Source organism: Natrix helvetica (genome assembly GCF_964273705.1).
Source record: "Natrix helvetica genome assembly, chromosome: 7".
Taxonomy (NCBI): Eukaryota; Metazoa; Chordata; class Lepidosauria; order Squamata; family Natricidae; genus Natrix; species Natrix helvetica.
This window is the reverse complement of record NC_138558.1, coordinates 61,027,246-61,048,234: the sequence shown is the minus strand read 5'-3', so window position 1 is coordinate 61,048,234 and position 20,989 is coordinate 61,027,246. Positions and strand designations below refer to the sequence as shown.

Genomic DNA, 20,989 nt, shown 5'->3' with positions numbered 1-20,989 from the left:
ATACAGAGACATAAGAACCCCAACATCCAAGCCTAATTAAAATAAAATATTAAAAGACTTTGTTCTTTTTCAGCCTCTCGGACCTTTACCTTCCCTATGTGTGTGCATATTAATAAATGGCAGAGTATAAAAATGCATTACACTTTACAATTGTACATATTGTACAATTCAAGTGTAGCTACATTCAAGAAATCTAAGAGAGGAATTAAAAAGCCACCCCTATCATTTCTGGAAAAATGTAACTCAGGGTGGTGGTACTAAAGGCTACTCCCTGTGGAATAGCTTAGACCCGTGATGGCAAACCTATGGCACGCGTGCCACAAGTGGCACGCGGAGCCATTTGTCAGGGCACGCGAGGCGCTGCGCTGGCCAGCTGAGTTCACCTTTTTAAAAGCTATTTTTCGCCTTCCCCAGGCTCCAGAGGCTTTATAGGAGCCTGGGGAGGGCGAAAAGAGCCTCCCCCACCCCCCCGGAGGCTTCAGGGACCGTCCGGATGCTTCCCTGAAGCCTCCGGAGGGCCTCCGGGGGGGGCGGGGGAGGCTCTTTTCACCCTCCCCAGGCTCCTATAAAGCCTCTGGAGCCTCGGGAGGGTGAAAAAAGCATGTAAAAATGGGGGGCGCATTGTGCACGCATGTGCACTGGGGGATCGCGCGTTGCATTATGGGTGCGGCACGCCCGCACATGACCCCCGCGCGCTCTCCCCACTTGTGGCACACGAGCCAAAAAAGGTTCACCATCGCTGGCTTAGACCTTAGAAAATAGGTGTAAAAACATAGGAGATTTTTCGATGTCACTGTCAGCATCTCTTAAAAAATTCCACGTAGGTCAATTGCATTATTAAAGACTTCATTTAGATTTGATCTTCTTTAGAGGAAGTGGGAGTAAAGCATACAGTAATATTAGTATTTTCATATGACTACTTAACTCTTGCATTCATTGAATAAACAGGAAATGGAACAAAGGTCCGGTGGTTAGCTTGTGAATTGCTGGTTCATTTTAATGGATAAAGAAATATAAGGAAGAAAGTTGCCATCAGTGTTACAACATAGTTACAATTTAAATCTTCACCTAACCAATCCTTCTGTAACATTGGGCTCCTGGGGGTGACATCTGCAGCCACCTTTTTGGCTGTCTGAAAGGGCCTGAAGGTGTGGCTCTGCCTACTGGCCTGGGATCCCAATGGGGATGGGTCATTGCAGAGGTGGTTAATGGATTAAGGTGTTATCTCACCTCCTCCTTCTGTGGATCTTGGTCCCTTCCTCTCCATCTTTGTCAATTTTTTAAAATTCAATCTTAATGTTACTCTTTAATGTTTTGTCTTGGCATTTTATTGATTGAATATAAGCTTGAGTTGCCTTTGATAAGATGGAAAGCCTATGGCTTTAATCAATAAAATTTTTGAAGAGAACTCCTGCCTTTACTTCTGATCCAACTTGAGAGTGACAAAGAAATCCTAATGCTGCATTTTCTATTGTTGGAAGAAAAATCCAATCCGGTTCCAAGACTGGAGAAAGGCGCTGGGAACAAAATGGGAGGCTGATTGGAAAAAAAGGACTCTGTTTATTTGTGAGCAGAACCAAAAACAACATGTAGTTCTGTGAGAGCTGACAAAATGGGGCTGGGATAAGTGGGCTTTCATACATTCTTTGTGTTTTTGTGTTTGAGTTTGAGTTTTGAGTTTTATTGGATTTATATGCCGCCCTTCTCCCAAAAGACTCAGGGCGGCGTACAACATTAAAAAACACACATCACAAAAGTTAAAAAGAAATTAGATACATATCCAAAAAACAAACCCAATTAATAGGACAATAACATTTTAAAAAATGAGATAAAATTAACATTAACAGTCCAGGCCGGCTTGCTGGAAAAGCCAACTTTTTAGGGCGCGTCGGAAGGACCGGAGATCAGGGATTATGCGAAGCTCCGGGGGCAGCTCATTCCAGAGGGAAGGCGCTCCCACAGAGAAGGCTCTCCCCCTGGGGGTCACCAGCCAACACTGTCTGGCCGACGGCACCCTGAGGAGGCCAACTATGTGGGATCGTACTGGATGGTGGGAGGCTACTGGTGGCAGTAGGTGGTCTCGCAGGTACCCTGGGCCTAAGCTTGACATGGTCCAGGGGGTTGTGCAATGTAATGAGCTTTGTGTCTTTTGCTATACTAAGGGTGGAGGGCTAACATGGTCCTTTAGATCTAATCCCAGCTGGAAAAATGAACTTAATTTGTTTTGTTTTCTCCTATAAATATTTTAAGGTCTACAAAAAGGCTGCAAATGGGGAGCTAGGGAATGCAATGGCACTTTCTACTTTGATTTTCTTTATGCCTGGGAGAGGGAACACTTTCTGAGAAATCCCTCATCTTGAAGTGGCATAGCAACACCTTGTAAAGCATTTGATATGATGACCTAATCAGAGGTGGGTTGCTCCTGCTTTTACTACCGCTTTGCTTCACACGCACATGCACAGTTCAATGTAAATTGTTCGTCGCACATGCGCAGAACAATTTACAGTGAACTGCGCGGACACACACACTATTAAACAACATGCTGGCAATGGCAGCGGTGACTAGGGAACCAGTTTGGGGGCGTGGCCAGCCTGGGTCGCTGCTGGTTCTGAGACCGAGGCCTAAATTCCACTATCGGGCCAAACTAAGAGCAGCCCACCTCTGGACCTAATGCTGAGAACCTAACTAAATAAAACTTACTTCAATGTATTTGTTGAAAACTTGCTTGTGCTTTAATTATTTTACCACAGGATAATTAATAAGGTGAGTTCACCTGATAGGTAATCTTATGTGCTAATGAGATTTAGAGAAAGCCCAGTTTGCTAAAACGGGCAAAGTTGGCTTGATTTTTTTTTAATGGTTTAAGCTGCTTAAGTTTTGAATTGTTAACTTCAGGCAAGAAGTGAGAAAGTTTTTTTTCTTCCCTTCTCTTGATCCGTAGCTGAATTGGTAAGACTAAGAGTTCCCTATATAGACTGATTAAAATGGACTATGGGTGCTGATTGGAGGCAGTCCACCATAATATTAACCTAGGAAATCCTTCGGTGAAGTTCAAGTTGTTTCTCTCCCAATTTGTAATAGGCTGACTTTATTTGATTTGTATTCCATCATTGTATTGTACTACTCAAGGTGATGAACATACACTACTGTATTGAAATATTATAATGTCATGTATTTTATTATTATGCCCCAAGCCATTGGTCTTCTTGGTTCTAGATTTTATATAGCACTATAATTGCAATTTTAATTGTTTCTATGTTTATTTTATGTCTTGTAAGTTGCTCAAAGTCATCTTATCAGTGAGAGAAGTGGCATATAAATTGAATGAAAGAATGAATGTACTCTGTCTTATAATAATAATAAAAAGAAAACATTTTGAAATGTTAATGATCAGGATACCAGAACAAATATAATACAAATATATAATATATTTATTATACAATGACCCCCAAGAAATCATGACATGTTAAAAATTTGTTCCAACCTTATATTTAGCAATTAATTACCAATAAAGGTAAAGTTTTCCCCTATCCACTTGTGTCTAGCCCTAAGGGGCGGTGGTCATCTCTGTTCCCTAACTGAGGTAGCCAGTATTGTCTGAAGATGCTTCCATGGTCCTATGGCCAACATGACTATACACCAAGTTGCTTGGAATGCTATTATTTTCCCACCAAAGTGGTACCTATTTATCTACTTGCATTTGCATGCTTTTGAACTGCTAGATTGGCAGAAGCTGGGGAAAGAATGGGAGCTCATCCAGTCATGTCGTACTTTGGGTCTTGAAATGCCAACCTGCCTACCTTCTGACAGACCAGACCAGCATCTTAATCATTAGGCCATCATGCCCCTTCTATTCAGTAGTATTCTGAACTTGATTTAATGAACTTAATTAGCAATGAAGTCCACTAAATAAAGTTCAGATTACTATTTAGAGCATACTGCTCTAAAGAAGCTACTGGTTAACAGCTCATTAAAAACAGAGGACTCAACCCTGACTATGCATTTGTAAAAAAAACAGTTGTGCTGTAAACAGATTTAAATACAACTCTGATCAGGCTCTCCCCCTCCCTCCCCTCCAAAAAAGAATAGTTATACTACTCTCAAAGATTGTATTTCAGGGCTGTTGCTCACTCATCTTCCTTCTGTTCAGTAATTAATTAATTAAAGTAATTGAACTGTTCAGTTCATGTCACTTCTGACTGATTCAGTAGGTTCCTGGTTTACATTAACTTAACTTTCAGTAAAACTAAAAATAAAAAAAACCACAGAACGAAAAGTGTTTTGAAATCACTTGGGAAAATTCCACAGCATGCTCAGAAACTGAAAGTGCAAGACAACTGGAATAATCTGCTTTTTTGCAATGTAATTTTAAACAAGAGATCTTTCAGAAAAGTAATTTCAGCCAGACATGCCAATTACTTAGAAAGTCCAACTAATGTTTTTTTTTTTAAATGAATTGGCAGGAAAGAGCATAAACATCAGGCAGCAGTGGAATAACAGGATTTCCAGAACATGAACAAAAGATCATTTGTTTTCTAGATCGCAAAGGATGTAGCAATGCAACTTTACTTTTTTGTAGCAGCCAAACTAAATCTAGGATCTGCAATTACTCAAATTGTTGAGCTTTGTCCAAAATAATGAAATCATTGGCTAGTTTTCTAACAGGGAATGCATTTTGAAAACGGATTAGTGTTGCAATTGCTCCAAATACTATAACCATAACACTAGCCATAGACGAATAAACAGAATTTTCAATAAAAGAGCTGGAATTTTCAAAAGACCTATGTATGACAATAAAAGAACGAACAACTTCTAATTGAATCAGACTTACGAACCACCCATAATTAGCAGAGGAGAGCACTAAACACATTCCACTCCATACTGCACCTGATTCAGATCACTGGTGGGTTACCAATCTTTTTACTACTGGTTCGTGCACGCTTGTGTGTCACTTCTGCACATCACAGAAGTGTCCAGGCTGGTCGACGTAGCTCCCGCTGCCGCTACTACCTGTTCGCCCAATCAGGGCCAAACCGGGAGTAACCCACCTCTGATCTAAATCTATATGTAATCTTCAGTTTAGATAAATTAGTTTAATTTCAAAAGTTCTGGGCCATCAACTGCAGGCAGACAGTCATCAGATACCCCCTGATATAGTGAAGTGGCCAAAACAGGACATGTAGGCTACTGATGTGAAGACCTGGAAATCCTTCAAAATGTATAGAAGCTTCCATTCCAAGTCCAACCACCAGACACTGAACGTCAGCTAAATAGGGGGCTAGTATACTTGGTAGGACCCAAGGTGCAAACTATGCAAAATAGCCTTGGAGACAGTCCAATGCATAATGGCAGAGTGTAAGACGCAGACAGGAATATCAATAGCTGGCATTGTGCAGGAACATTTGCACAGTGTATGACAGGGGTGTCAAACCCGCATTGTTATGTGAGATATCACGACTTTTTCCCCCTTTGCTAAAATAGGGGTTGGGGTGGCTAGCTCGTGACGCATCCGGTCTGCGGGCACAAGTTTGACACTGCTGATATATGGGCTAGATTCTCCCAAGTCCAGATGGACGATCCCACAGAAAGTCATAAACAATAACAGAAAATAATAGACCAAGAAATGGAGATGAGCATCATTCCCTAGAGCAGTGGTGGGTTTCAAAAAGTTTTAGAACCTCTCCTGTAGGTGTGGCCTGCTTTGTGGGAGTCGCTTGCCAGCCATGTGACCAGGTGGGAGTGGCTTGGCAGTCATGTGACTGGGTGGGCATGGCCAACTTGTAAAATGTGGTGAAACTCACTTAACAACACTCTTGCTTAGCAACCAAAATGTTGCCTCAGAAACTCTGGCATTGAAGCACGCAAGTCTTAAAGCTGTCAAGTTAAAGACTCTTGTACCCCTAACCCTTTAGAAAAAAAAACCCCAGGGGTGTTCAAACTTGACAGCTTTAAGACTTGTGGACTTCAACTCCCAGAATTCCTCCTCTCGCTCTTCATCTTGATGATGTGCGGACGGGCGGGGGGGTGGAGGGAGCTGGAACCGGTTCTAAACAGCACTGTAGATTTGTGGAACCTCTTCTATAGAAGAGGTTAGAACTGGCAGGAACCCACCCCTGCCCCAGAGTCAGACAGGACTGGGCAGGGGAATCCTTCACTTTTACCTGTATTCCATAAAACATAAACTTCCAGACATTCCAATGAGGAAACACTATCAAATGTTAGGAGCAATGCATATCTATTGTTTATTTATTTTTCAAATTAGTGTGCCACTCAACTCCCATTGACTCTGGATGGCTCACACCAAAACAAGAGAATTATAAAGTTTTTTTTTTCTAAAAGGGCAAGAATGACAAACAAGACATGAACAAAACAATAGCCTGTTTTGATGATTGGCATTGTCTGATGTGTTGGAAGAAATGTCCTTCTGGGTTCGGCTCCAAGTGGGGAAAAAGACACTGGAGACATGGAGGCTGCTTGGAAAGATGGTTTAATGGTGGACAGGACCACATGGCTAGAGTCCTGAACAGAAAAGGTGATCACATGCTTCAATATTGGGTGAGGAAGAAGAGAAGGGCCAAGGAAGGGGCTTGCTGGGCTTTTTATAATCTGTTCAGCCCCACCTCTTTGTTTCCTGTTCCTGTGTAAGAAATGTATTCTGATTGGTTGTCAGACTCCCATGGGGCCATGCAGGGGCAACTCTCTAGGCTGTGTTTTGAATCCAGGTTTGGTTGAGTTCTCAGATGCCATGTGGTGAGTGGGTAAAGGCTAATCATGCCTTAATCCCATCCCCCTGGAGCTGAAGGGGAGAACTCTTTATTATGTAAAGGGACTGGCTTGGGCATGGAGTTGCAGGGAGCTACTCTGTCTTTAAAACATGTTTCTTCCTTTTCACATCCAGGGAAATGTAATATTCTGCCTTTTCAATATTTCCTAGGATATTTCATTTTTCTGGGAGAGGGCTGGGTGATAACTTTCTACAGATGATAATGATCAACCTGAAAAAATATGATCCCAGAAAATAGTCTGGGAGATTATTTGAACGGCATGAGGCAAGAGTACAGAATAAGTAACCAATCAGAGACCCAAGAATGATAAGCATCTGTTTAGAACAGCAGTCACCAACTGGTGGTCTATGGACACTGGTGGTCCACGAGAAAATGTTTGCATTTTTTACAATGTGTTAAATCAGGGATCCTCAAACTGCAGTCCCTGGGCCGGATGTGGCCCGCCAAAGCTGATAGGATGGGGTCCTTCAGGCACTTAGCTTGGCTACCTGTTTACTAGCTACAGCCCTCCCCTCCCTGGGAATCCAGGCGCTTCGGTGAGCAGTGAGCGAAACTTCAACCAGGCTCCTTGAAAGACAGAGTTTGCAAGGGGCCAATCTAGCACCCGGGCTGGCTACAAGACAAACATTCATTTTTTGGCCATATTTGAGATTCCTAGCTGCAATTGAATAGGGTTTGGCCTGGGCACGTCTCTCCACAGGCAGCCAAGCTAAGGACCTGAAGGCCCCATCCTGTCACTAATTCACATTAGTGGTCCACCGGATTTAAAATTATGAATTTAGTGGCCCCTGATGTCTGAAAGGTTGGTGACCCCTGGCTTAGAAGGTCCCTGGTTTCAATGAAGTTCATTTTTCTATACCTATTATACTATTACTTTTAGGTAAGACGTGGCTCAGTCTCCACAATGCAGTCCTTGTAACCTGGAAAGTTAAACTGCATATTTTCAGAGGAGCTGATGCGGAAAGTAGCAGGTGTTCAAACGATGTAGGGTGTTGCTGTTTTTCTTTTTAAACTCTGGCTCTCCAGAATTGATGGGGGAGAAGCACTAGAGCATGCTCCATTGTAAGCAGCAAAATATTTTGAGCCAGCAGGGTCAGACTCCATCAAAATAAGTATCGAATTACAAATAAATTTCTTTTCTGACAGGAGCATGCCTGAGAAAAAGTAGCCCGGGATTGAGGCGTCTTTTCTCCCTCTCCATGAAATTGAACACATGGAATGAATTAGAATAGAATAGAATAGAATAGAATAGAATAGAATAGAATAGAATAGAACAGAACAGAACAGAATAGAATGAATTGGAAGGAACTTTGGAGGTATTTTAGTCCAACCCCCTGCTTAGGCAGGAAACCCTACACCACTTCAGACAAATGGTTATCCAACATCTTCTTTAAACCTTCCAGTGTTGGAGCATTCACAACTTCTGGAGGCAAGTTGCTCCACTGGTTGATTGTTCTCACTGTCAGGAAATTTCTCCTCAGTTCTAAGTTGCTTCTCTCCTGGATTAGTTTCCACCCATTGCTTCTTGTTCTGTCCTCAGGTGCTTTGGAGAATAGCTTGACTCCCTCTTCTTTGTGGCAACCCCTGAGATATTGGAACAATGCTATCATGTCTCCCCTAGTCCTTATTTTCCTTAAACTAGACATACTCAGTTCCTGCAACCCGTAAGTAAAGCGAAAGTCCCCACTCGGGTTTAAAAAAAAAACAATAACAGAATAACAGAGTTGAAAGGGACTTTGGAGAAAGTCAACTGTGCCGGTTGAAAAATTAAAAAAAAAAACTTAGTGTGGCAAGGCTGCAGCGTTCCTTTAAATCAGGGCTACATCCTTTCTGCAGGGCATCCTGGGGCAGCAGTTTGGGCAGAAAAACTTAAAAGAGGGACAATTCCCAAGCATAAGGAGGGAGGGGGGCGGCAGGGGGGGGGGGAGAGAGGGAGAGGCGTGGCTATCGGGATGGAAATTTCGACGTCTAAATCTGTATTCGTGACTGAAGCGAAGCCACTGCCCAACCCACCCTGTCCCGTCCCCAAAAGGAAGCGCATCAGACGTGGCGGAACGGTCGGCGACGCTTGTATGAAGGCAGCCGGGGGAGAGGGATCGGGGGGGGGGGGGAGCTTTCGGCGACTGAGTACTAACACCAGAGGCGTGTCTCTGCTTCGCTCTTCCTTTTAAACGCTTCGTTTTTCTTAAACGATTGAACTTCGCTTAGGAAGCGCTCCTAAGCAAGAACTTCGGCGTATGGAATGCCGTTCGTGGGACTTTTGAGTAAGGAGGCGTAGTAAGTGCTTTTGTTTTTATTTTTCATGTTTTGCTTTGTGCCTTTCTATGGGGAGCAATTGGGATTTAACAGGTGCGGGAAGAAGGAACTAAGAAGCGGTGATGATTTGGACATGAACGGTCTCGAGTTGATGCTTAAGTTATATATGTACAGATGACACGAAAGCCGTCTAAGGCGACCTGTTTGGGGGGAAAATATGCTGGGAAAAATCCCGTGCTTTTAATCTTAAAGGTGAAATGATGATATCATGCTTTGGGGAATATATGATGCATATAAAAACACTACTATAATATAATCAGAGTACGTATAAATGACATGTTTATACAAACAACAAGTGTACATACAATACAATACAATACAATACAATACAATACAATACAATACAATACAATACAATACAATACAATACAATACAATAGCAGAGTTGGAAGGGACCTTGGAGGTCTTCTAGTCCAACCCCCTGCCTACTGATCCCTTTTATGTAGGGATGGAACTTACAAAGATCCATTTGATTCGCCCATAAGTGACAAAAGTCAGGTATCCATACAGCACCCAAAGTCTTATGTGGGCATGAATATTCATACAAACTTTGCAAACTTTGCTTCTAATTTTCATTTGAAGGGCATGGCTAGTCTAGTGAAGAGAAGGACCAGGGGAAACAGGATAGCAGTCTTCCAATATTTGAGGGGCTGCCACAGAGAGGAAGGGGGTCAAGCTATTTTCCAAGGCACCTGAAGGCCAGACAAGGAATATTGGATGGAAATTGAACAAGGAGAGATTCAACCTAGAAATAAGGAGAAACTTTCTGACAGTTAGAACAATCAACCCATGGAAAAGAAGTTGACTTCAGAAGTTGTGGGAGTTTAATCATTGGAAGCTTTCAAGAAGAGATTGGACTGCCCTCTGTGAGAAATAGTGTGAAGTCTCCTGCTTGGGGGGGGGGGTTGGACTAGATGACCTACAAAGTCCCTTCCAACTCTGTTAATCTGTGCTTTTAACCTTAAAGGTGAAATGATGATATAATGCTTTGGGGAGTATATGAATTTTGTAGAAAAACTGCTGCTCTGTTTTATATAGGGATGGGACTTACAAAGATCCATTTGATTCGCCCTTAACTGACGAGGTCAGGTATCCATACAGCACTTAACCCAAAGTTATATGTGGGCATGTACTATATGTTCATACATATTTTACATTCGTGCTATGTAATATCATATGTAGTGGCTTGGATGTAGTGTGAAGCAACAATGTTGACTAGACTAAGCCCCACCCTATCATTCATCATACTATGAATCCTCGCATTTCTTGTACTGTGCAAGGTGCGATGAATTCATATGCAGGACTATTTTCTTTTTTTTGCCAGAAAATAAAAACACTTTTTGTACAATCCCTTTGCTAATAAAAACATGCCACTCTTTGGCTGCTGCCCTCCTAATGTTTAAGTGTGCAGTAGCACAGTGTGTGTGTGTTTTTCCCCTAGCTCCACTTATCTGTTAGCACAGAGAAGAGAAAGACGAGTTAATTATAAATAGTTTAGACTTTATTCTGTTGCTGAAAGAACATGTTAGTTTCAGTTTCTGCTGCTTTCCTGTCCTGTGATTGTTTGCGTTGCTGGGGAATAGGCAGAGAAAGAATATCTGGATGTGTTCCTAATGAATAGGACCTGTGACTGTCAAACACTGGTGGAAATAGAATTATGACAATAAAATCACTCCTTATTGCTAATACAACTTGGATTGCTAATCATGGTCATGTTCTTACCTGAATACATTCCGCATTCGTGATAGGGATAGATCTACTGGTCCTTGGAGTACACTGATAAGAAGTTGAATCTTGGACTCAAGAGAAGCTGTCTTATCCGAAGTCCCTGGTCCATTCAACCTAATATTTTCAACACTGATTGGCAGTGATTTATCTAGAATTTCAGTGGAGCATCCTCAGCCATTCCCATAGAGCTACAGCTCCACATGGTCTGTCTATTTAACAGTCCATTTTTCCTTTAGTCTGTTGGATCTCAGAAATATGATTGGCTGAGTGGGGAAACTCTCTTGAAAGGGAAAGAATCTGTGGGCAAGAAATCATTTCAAAATTCCTTACTTGTGGTTCTTTGGTGTCTAAACTTATAGCAGAAGTAGAACATGTCATCATGTGTAGTCTGCTCCACGGAGAGAGGAGAAGGAGAGAGGAAAGGGAAGTAGAGAAGAGAGAGATGGGAAGAAAGGAGAGAGGAAAGGGAAGTAGAGAAGAGAGAGATGGTAAAGGGAAGAAAGGAAGTAGGGAGGAGGAGAGAGGGAGAGGAGGTAGTGTTGTTGAATAGGGTATAATATGGTGTATGGAAAGCAGAAGAGCAAATGAGAGTTATTGTGGGTAGATGGTGAGAAGAATTGATATAATATTGGATAATACACAACAGTGTTTGTCAAGATATAATGGTATACTTGTGGATATTTATATGAAAATAAAAATAAAAAACTTTGAAAAAAATATGTAGCCTGCTCCAATTTGCAGAAATATGAGATAATCATATTGGCTGTGTATGCTTAACTCCTACAAGAAATGAATGGATAAAAATGTACTATAGTTTGTCTCTTCGATGAGTATTAATCACAGAGAAATGGTGATGGCATTCACAGAATATTCAAGGGAATCTAGAGCAGTGTTTCTCAAACTTGGCGACTTTAAGTCCTGTGGACTTCAACTCCCAGAATTCTGGGAGTTGAAGTCCACAGGACTTAAAGTCGCCAAGTTTGAGAAACACTGATCTAGAGCATAAGAAGGTGACCTATCTTTCTATAATTGAGTAATTAAGTAAGTGATGTGCTGTAATCATGAAAGCGGTGAATTAAAATGCTGGAAAAATAAAATGTTTTAGGATGAGTTCATTATAAGGATTGCAGCTACATCACCATTTTAGGTCTTGTGGATTCTATAGTTTATTATAATCTATAATATAATTCCACTCTTCTATTGCAGTCACACTATACACAACGTATATCCTGGTTTCCAAGGAATAAGGAATTGGGATTAGGAACAAAACAAAACAAACAAATAGCTATTTGTATAGTTACTGAAGCTTTGGGTTCCCAAATATGGGTTAAGCTTGAGTTAAACTGAATGATATAAATATGCCCATGTTGAATAAGGCAGCTATCATAATGGGTTATAAATTATATTTTGTGGTTGCTATACAGACTAGTTCAGTGGTTCTCAACTTTTTCTTCACCATGGACCCCTTTAAATACCTTTTGTGGCCACGGACCAACAAGACTTATCTCAAGATTTAAAGAATGCATCAATCCTTCTTGGACACCCCTCCCCCCATGCCATTGCAGCCCACCAGTGGTCCCCGGGTTGATCTAGCTCAGGGGTGTCCAAACTTGGGAACTTTAAGACTTGTGGACTTCAACTCCCAGAATTCCCCAGCCAGCCATGGCTGGCTGGGGAATTCTGGGAGTTGAAGTCCACAAGTCTTAAAGTTCCCATGTTTGGACACCCCTGAGCTAGCTGAATGCGTAAGAAATAATGTTCAGATGTAATTAAAGCTACCTCTAGCTCTCTGTGTGATATTTGTTAATATTGACTGCGTCTTGTTTTTATAACCAAACTACTGAAAATTACCAAATGTATTATCTATTGTATTATAACATTGTTTTTTTAAAAAAATCTTTTAGATAATCATGATGTTGCCAATTTGGAGCCTTTGGCTGATCTCAATTGCTGGAGCTAAAAGTCTTTCTGATGAAAAGATCACCCCATTGTGTGACGTTGCTGATTGCAATTTTCATGGGAAGAGTCTACACACAGTTCCGCTGGGCCTATCAGATGCTGTCTTGGGACTGGACCTGTCCTTCAATAGTATTGTGCATATCCGAGATGTTGACCTAAAGTTTGCAGTCAATCTTAGGACACTTTTGCTTCAATCCAATTTAATTCAGACAATTGACGAGCGTGCCTTTGACTTCCTCGGAAAGCTGGAGCATTTGGATTTATCATGGAATAACCTGACCTATTTGTCACCCTCTTGGTTCAGAAAGCTTTCTTCTTTACAAAAATTAAACCTAAAGGGGAATTCCTACCTAAATCTTGGGAAATTTCCATTATTTTCTGACTTACAAAAGCTGAGATATCTATACTTGGGAAATGATCAACTCTCTTCTTTACAGACAAAAGATTTTGAAGGTATTTCAGTTCTTGAAGAACTGGAGATTGAAGGAAAGAACCTTAAACAATATTCACCAGGAGCTCTACAGTCTCTTGAACGCATAAATCACATTATTTTGAATCTTACTGTCGACCCCATATTGTATCGGATTTTAATTGATGTTCAAAATTCAGGGGTGTTTCTTGAACTGAGACATGTACACCTTTCATCCCTTATCCCTTATTTCAAAGAGATTCCAATGACTTTTCAAAAGCTTGGATTCAGAGATAGTGATTTTTTAGAAAATGAGGTTGTTCCCTTAATTCAGGTGCTGTCTGGTATGACCCAGTTACAAGAGTTAGAAATTATAGATTGCAGATTCCAAGGTACTGGGCAGTTTTCAAATAGACAGCATATTTCTAGTAATGTACGTATAATAACAATTAGGAATTTAAAAATAGAATCGTTTTTTTTATTTTCAGATCTTTCAACCATGTGGTATCTTGTAGAGAATATTACCAGACTGACCATTGAAAACACAAAAGTTTTTCTTGTGCCTTGTGAACTTGCAAAAAGTTTCCGTTCAGTACAGTATCTTGATTTCAATATAAATTTGCTTCAGGATATGTTTTTTGAGCATTCATTCTGCCCAGGCGGTTGGCCTAAGCTACAGACTCTCAATGTTAGTCAAAATTCTTTGACATACCTTGATCGGACGGCTCGAAGCGTGGCTCATTTAGTCCATCTTACTAACCTAGATGTAAGTCAGAACAACTTGGAACACATGCCAGAATTGTGCCATTGGCCAAAAAGCTTGAAATATTTAAACATCTCTGGCTGTAAAGTAGAGAAACTTACAGGTTGCATCCCCGACTCTTTAGAAATTCTTGATGCAAGCAACAATTTACTCAGTGATTTTAAGGTGGACCTGCCTCATCTTCAGGAACTTTACCTTAAAAATAATAGGCTAAAAACGCTACCAGATGCTGCCTTCATCCCTCACGTAAGGTTTATGACTATTCGAGAAAACAATGTGTTTGGGTACTATGAGCATGAACTGGAAAAGTTTCTAGAACTGAAATTGCTGGATGCCGGTTATAACAGTTTTCAATGCAAGTGTGGATTTGTTTCCTTCATACAGTCTTATCCAAGAATATATAATATCTGTATTGGTTGGCCTGAAAATTACATCTGTGATTCTCCAGATTATGTAAAAGGGGAGCAGATTGGAGTTGTCCAGCTGCAACTGACTGACTGTCATTTCAGTTCTTTTGTGTCCATCCTTTGTATTCTGATAATTCTGATCATCTTGGCGTCAGCATTTCTGTGCTACAAGTTTCATGTCATTTGGTATATACGCATGACTTTGGCCTGGCTCAAAGCAAAACGCAAACCTCAAAGGACCCGTAACCAGGCGGTCTGCTACGATGCTTTCGTTTCCTACAGTGAACAAGACTCTGAATGGGTGGAAAATACTATGGTGCAGATGTTGGAGCAATCAAACCCTCCATTTAAACTCTGTCTTCATAAGAGAGATTTTATGCCTGGCAAATGGATTGTAGACAATATTATTGACTCCATTGAGAAGAGCTCTAAAACCCTGTTTGTGCTTTCGGAAAATTTTGTGCGGAGTGAGTGGTGCAAGTATGAATTGGATTTTTCCCACTTCCGTTTTTTTGATGAGAATAATGACACAGCCATTTTGATCCTCCTGGAATCGATTCCAACAAAAACAATCCCGGAAAGGTTTTGCAAACTCCGAAAATTGATGAGTACCAAAACTTACCTTGAATGGCCAAATGATGATGATCAACAACAGTTATTTTGGTTTAATTTGAAAATGGCAATAAAAGGCTAGGTGAGAAGTTGGTATAATACACCCTTTCCATTAGTTTTAGCAGCACCTCTGGTGTGAAGAATTTGTGATGGTTTAGGACAGTGATGGCGAACCTATGGCACGCATGCCACAGGTGGCACACGGAGCCATTTGTCAGGGCACACAAGGCACTGACCTGTCAGCTGGCCAGCGCACATGCGTGTGCTGGCCAGCTGAGTTCACCCTTTTTTAAAGCCATTTTTCACCCTCCCCAGGCTCCAGAGGCTTTATAGGAGCCTGGGGAGGACAAAAAGAGCCTTCCCCACCCCGCCCTCGGAGGCCCTCCGGAGGCTTCATGAGCCTCCAGAGCGCAAAAAACAGCCCTATGGGCAAACCAGAAGTTCAGGAACAGACTTCCTGTTTGCTCAGAGGGTCGTTTTGACTGCTCCGGAGGCCTCAGGGAAGCCTCTTGAAGGTCCCTGAAGCCTTCAGAGCGCTTAAAACGACCCTCCGACCAAACCGGAAGTCAGTTCCGGTTTGCTTGGAGGGTCATTTTGACTGCTTCAGAGGCTTCAGGGAAGCCTATTGAAAGTCCCTGAAGCCTCCGGAGGGCTTCCTTGGGGCATGGGAAGCTGTTTTCGCTCTCCCCATGCTCCTATAAAGCCTCTGGAGCCTGAGGAGGGCGAAAAAAGCATGCAAAAATGGGAGGGTCATGCCTGTAGTGCGTGCATGCACACTGGGGGGTCACGCATTGCATTATGGGTGCGGCACGCCTGCACACGACCCCCCCTGCGCTCTCCCCACTTATGGCACGCGAGCCAAAAAAGGTTCACCATCGCTGGTTTAGGATATGCAGTCCAGGGTAGTCCGTTAGCAGGAGGCAAGTACGCTTCCAGAAGTGTGATTCCTTGAACCCCAGGCTTTTTTGTCATCATGTACTTTGCTTTTCTCTCGGCAGAAATATTGGGGACCTGCAACACTAGCTTTTGTCCAATTGTTGATATTTATGAGAAGAAATTAGCAGGAGAGTGTGTAGCAACTAAGGTACAGTTCTAGCAGAGAACCAATTAATTGAGAGAGATTGAGAAAAGTGATAGATAAAATTTATGGATTGCATTAAGCCACTTATTGCTTAACTGTGATACATTCAACAAGATCTTACCTGAATTCATGCATCATGCTAAACTGTAAATCTTGATTTATAAATCACAGGGGCCGCATAGCACAATAAGCCAAACCCAAAGAAGCCACACTGTGTTTAGTATGATGTATCCATTGAGCTAACTTAGGTGTGCCAATTAAATGAGGCCAGCAGGTGAACCAACACAGATAGATTTTAAGTCATGATTAATTATATAAAAAATCATCTATTACATTCTGTCAGAGTTGCAGAAATCAAATCCAAAAAGCACACATAGGTAACTTATTCAGCAGGATGCATTAACTTGTCTTTATATACATAATAAGACATTAAATGATATATACAATACAAACAGCAGAGAACAGTTTCATTTCAGTCCAGATCAGCAGACCTGGAGTCCAGACTAGTTTCGTTTTAGAGCTGAGCACAGAGCTAAGCCACGCCCAGACTCCTTGCTTATGTGTCTGTTTCCAAACAGGCCTCATTGGCTGACTTAGTTGCAATGCTTTTTCATTGGCTGACTTTGTTACCATGTCTCTGCCAGTTCATGAATATTCTGACACATTCAATATTGAACAAGAGCATATATTGTATGATGATTTATTGTTTAAATATTAAACAATAAGTATAAATATATTGTAATGTACGTCATTTTATAGTGTTTTAGGATTTGGTGATTGCTAAGAGCAAACAACCACGATAATCACTCAATTGCTAGATGGCATTTTATTGGTTTTTGTTATCTTTTGAAAGCTCCCTAGAGTCATTAAGAGATAGGCAGTATATACATCAGTTAAAAGCATGAAATGAATAAGTTGTTTAGTTGAATGTATCCAAAGATGAACCATAAGCTAGAACTTCCTGTTGTCTTCAGTGTTTGAGAAAATGACCAACACATTTGCATTAAGCTTCATTTATTTTTTTGAAGGGCAAAAAGCACTTCCTGGAGCTATTTTAGTTTACTGATTGTAACATATGAAAAATGTATTTTCTGATAAGATTTTGCACTTACTGATTTAAATAAAGTACATAACTCTTTGGTACTTTTATATTCTTAGCCATAACAGAATCCATAACACTGTTAAGCTAAAACAATGAGCTATATCTAGTTGCCATAGGACCCAGCCAGTGGTGGGTTTCAAACGTTTTTAGAACCTCTTCTGTAGGTGTGGCCTACTTTGTGGGAGTGGCTTGCCAGCCATGTGACTGAGTGGAAGTGGCTTGGTAGTCATGTGACTGGGTGGGCGTGGCGAACTTGTAAAATGTGGTGAAACTCACTTAACAATGCCCTTGCTTAGCAACCAAAATGTTGGCTCAGAAACTCTGGCATTTGAAGCCCACAAGTCTTAAAGCTGTCAAGTTACAAGACCCTCGTACCCCTAACCCTTTGGGAAAAAACCCCAGAGGTGTTCAGACTGGACAGCTTTAAGACTTGTGGACTTCAACTCCCAGAATTCTTCCTCCAGTCATGTTGGCTCAGGAACTCTGGTATTGTAGTGTGCAAGTCTTAAAGCTGTCAAGTTACAAGACCCTCGTACCCCTAACCCTTTGGGAAAAAACCCCCAGAGGTGTTCAGACTGGACAGCTTTAAGACATTTGGACTTCAACTCCCAGAATTCTTCCTCCAGTCATGTTGGCTCAGGAACTCTGGTATTGTAGTGTGCAAGTCTTAAAGCTGTCAGGTTACAAGACCCTTGCACCCCTAACCCTTTAGAAAAAAAACCCAGGGATGTTCAAACTTGACAGCTTTAAATCCTTAAGGTTTAGATAGGACTCTTAGAGGCGGGGGGGCGATTGGTGAGCCAGCCAATCAGTGAGCGGCGGGCGGGACAAACGTGGTGTGGATGGGTGGGGGGAGGGAGCTGGAACCAGTTCTAAACGTCACAGTAGATTTGTGGAACCTCTTCTATAGAAGAGGTTAAATATGCCTTCAATGTTTGCCCATTTATGGCAGTTGTGTCTTAGGTGTGTACAAACTCTACTGATTCCAAAAGGAGTTGAAGGCATTTAATTGCGTGGAGTTGTGGGCATAATTATTCTGATAAGGGCGAAACATTTTGGTCATGCTAAAAATGATACAGAAAAGCTGACAAAATCTAGATTTGTCAGGAGAGGGTGCTAAAGTGAGAAGTGTCTGGGTGAGGCAGAGGGTAAAGAGGGTACAGCTGTGAGAGACAGACAGCAGACAATCCACGGCCAAGGAGAAGAACTTGAAAGACCTTAGGCAGCTGTGGCCAAAGAAGGGTCTGCAGAAAAGAATAGCATACATCCCTCCGCCCCGAAAAAGCCAACAACAGGGCAACTCTGCCCTAGACAGTAGTGGGGAAAATTCCATGTAATTCAGAAGTTAGGCATCTGGGCAAGAGTATTAAAAGAGGGGATGCTATATATATAATGTATTTACGGTCACAGACCAAACACAAGTACTACAAAGAGACATAAGAGAATTGATCATAGCATCATAGCAATCAGTCATCAGAAGGTTAACTAAGGAAAGTTACAGTGTTCACCTCTAATGGTCTTAAGAAAAATTTGGAAACCTGAGAGGTTGTGTATGAGGAGCCATCTCCAAGGCAATACACAAACAAATTACACCCATTAGGTCTAGAAGGGATGATTTCAAGAAGAGACAGTAACTTGGATCTATCTGCGTTATACATGGGACAAAATAGAAGGACGTGTTTCACAGTTTCAACTCGGCTCTGTCACAATGGCATAGCCGCTCGTTAATCGGGAGCCTCTTAAAACGACCATCCAAAAGTGCTGAGGGCAAGACATTAAAGCGAGGGAAAAAGCTCTTCTATACTTAGGAATGGTTCAAGTATAACAATAGGAAACAATCCTCAATCCGTAATTATTAAATTGGTTAAAAGTCAGGGGGGAGCAAGTTTTGTTGGCTCTGGCTCGTAGATATTGTAAATCTACCCTAAATTGGGCGCCGTTAAGGCGGTAGTTTCTCAAGGCATCCTCCGTAAAACCTAGCAGATGAAGTTTCTTCAGCAGCTCTTTCTCCCAGCGAGAAATATGGGAGTCTGCAAACGCCAGGGAGAGGTAGCTGCCAGGATCTGCCAGAAAAAGCACCCGAAACCACCATTTAAAGGTGTTAATCCAGGCCATACATTCCACTGATCGAATGCCCGGTTCCATGTACATCAGGGCAAAACCAACACAAGGGGGAAGACCCAGAAGTTTTCTAAGAAAAGCCACCTGGGTTCTTTCAATGCAATCCTTGAAGCCCCGTATCCATATGGGAATACCGTAAAGAGTTTGGGCCAACGTTTTGGCATTGTAAATACGTAGGGCAGAAGGAATGAACTGGCCACCCTTGGTATGAAAGAATCTTAAAATCTGCTGGTGACTACAGGAGGCTGAGTTCAGGACCTGGGTTCGGTGTCTGGTCCAGGCATCAGTTTTCTGAAATTGAATACCTAAATACTTAAAATGTAAAACCTGCTTTACAGCATTGCCACTGATATTCCAGTTATACAATTTCTGGGCTCTAGTAAACACTAATACTTTCGATTTATTATAATTAATAACCAAATGGTTTTCAACACAGTAAGACCCAAATGCAGAAAGTAGTCTTTTCAGTCCTGGCCTTGTCAATCAAAGGAGAACTGCATCATCAGCATAAAGAAGAAGCAGGATCTTTGTAGTTGTCAGCTTCGGGGCGTGGGACTCAATATGTCCAATGTAACTGGCCGGGTGAGATAAAAATATATTAAACAGAAGAGGAGTCAGAACACATCTCTGCCTTACTCCATTCTTAATCGGGATAGGATTAGAGAGTTCTCCCTGCAGACCACACCTGACCTGGCTGGAGGTCTGATTGTACAATAAGGTGACCAACTGTCCTCCTTTAGGGAGGACAGTCCTTCTTTTGTAAGTTCTGTCCTCCCTCGAAAAGTGTCCTCCTACATGTCCTCCTTTTCGATATTTGAAGACTAATCTGTTGCGCGTTATGTGACGTATTTGTATTTGACATGACAATTCGTCAAGACTCGGTATAGTGCGGTATAAGACGCAATTATGAGACGCATGCGCTCCACACAGGAGACCTTGAGAGCGCCGCGTGCAAGTGGCTTTGTTTACTTCTTACCGAAACACAACATGGCACATACGCACGCAGTAGACTCACGGCATGTCCGCAATTGAATGACTCACGGTAATTATTTCTTTCTCAGTGAATATTCAATTATACAGAGGTAAGTACAATTCACGTTTTATTAAACAGTTTTTAATGGTGTTTTTTTTTACTTCATCGCAAGTATATTGAACAGATATTGAATCTTGTGTTGAATTTTTATCTGAAGAAATGCTAGACATTAAAATAGACGACAATTGTCTCTTTGAAGAAATTAGAAGACTTAATGTATATTTAAATTCTGAAAAATTAATACAATGGGAAAATCAACATGTTGAAGTTGATAAAAGATGGGTGGATATTTTCAGCCGTTTCAAAAATGAACATATTCCATGTGAACATTTATTTATACTTGTTCAATTTACGTTGTGCTGCCCTGGAACTAATGCAGCAGTTGAAAGAGTTTTTTTCAATTGCCAATGATTTTTCGACAAGTGAGAAATCGAGATTGAATGTTGATACTCTAGCTGCAGCACTTGCCGTAAAATTCAATACGAAGGATATTTCTTGTTCAGATATTTCCAATATATTATTAGAAGATGATACATTGACAAAAAATATTAATTCAATGGAAAAGTACTCATTTAAATAATAATTAACAGGCATGTAAGCATAATTACAATATAAAATGTTGCAAATGGTTTGGTTTGGTTTGGTTTATTTGGATTTATATGCCGCCCTTCTC

General features: G+C 41.4%; 1 protein-coding gene across 2 annotated transcripts; it reads left to right on the top strand.

The window, feature by feature from the left end:
- Nucleotides 1–8,821: 8,821 nt before the first annotated feature.
- TLR2 (toll like receptor 2) lies at nucleotides 8,822–15,316 on the top strand. 2 transcript variants are annotated; one of them, XM_081960334.1, is made up of 2 exons: nucleotides 8,822–8,842; nucleotides 12,734–15,316. In XM_081960334.1, exon 2 carries the CDS (start codon nucleotides 12,740–12,742, stop codon nucleotides 15,059–15,061), a length of 2,322 nt encoding a protein of 773 aa, XP_081816460.1. In that variant the 5' UTR covers nucleotides 8,822–8,842; nucleotides 12,734–12,739; the 3' UTR covers nucleotides 15,062–15,316. The 2 variants fall into 2 exon arrangements, with proteins under 2 accessions (XP_081816460.1, XP_081816459.1); XM_081960333.1 differs by lacking the exon at nucleotides 8,822–8,842 and adding an exon at nucleotides 8,923–9,062.
- Nucleotides 15,317–20,989: the final 5,673 nt, after the last annotated feature.

Coding starts and splice junctions, on each gene's coding strand:
- TLR2 (XM_081960334.1), top strand. CDS start 12,740: ATGATGTTGCCAATTTGGAGCCTTTGGCTGATCTCAATTGCTGGAGCT.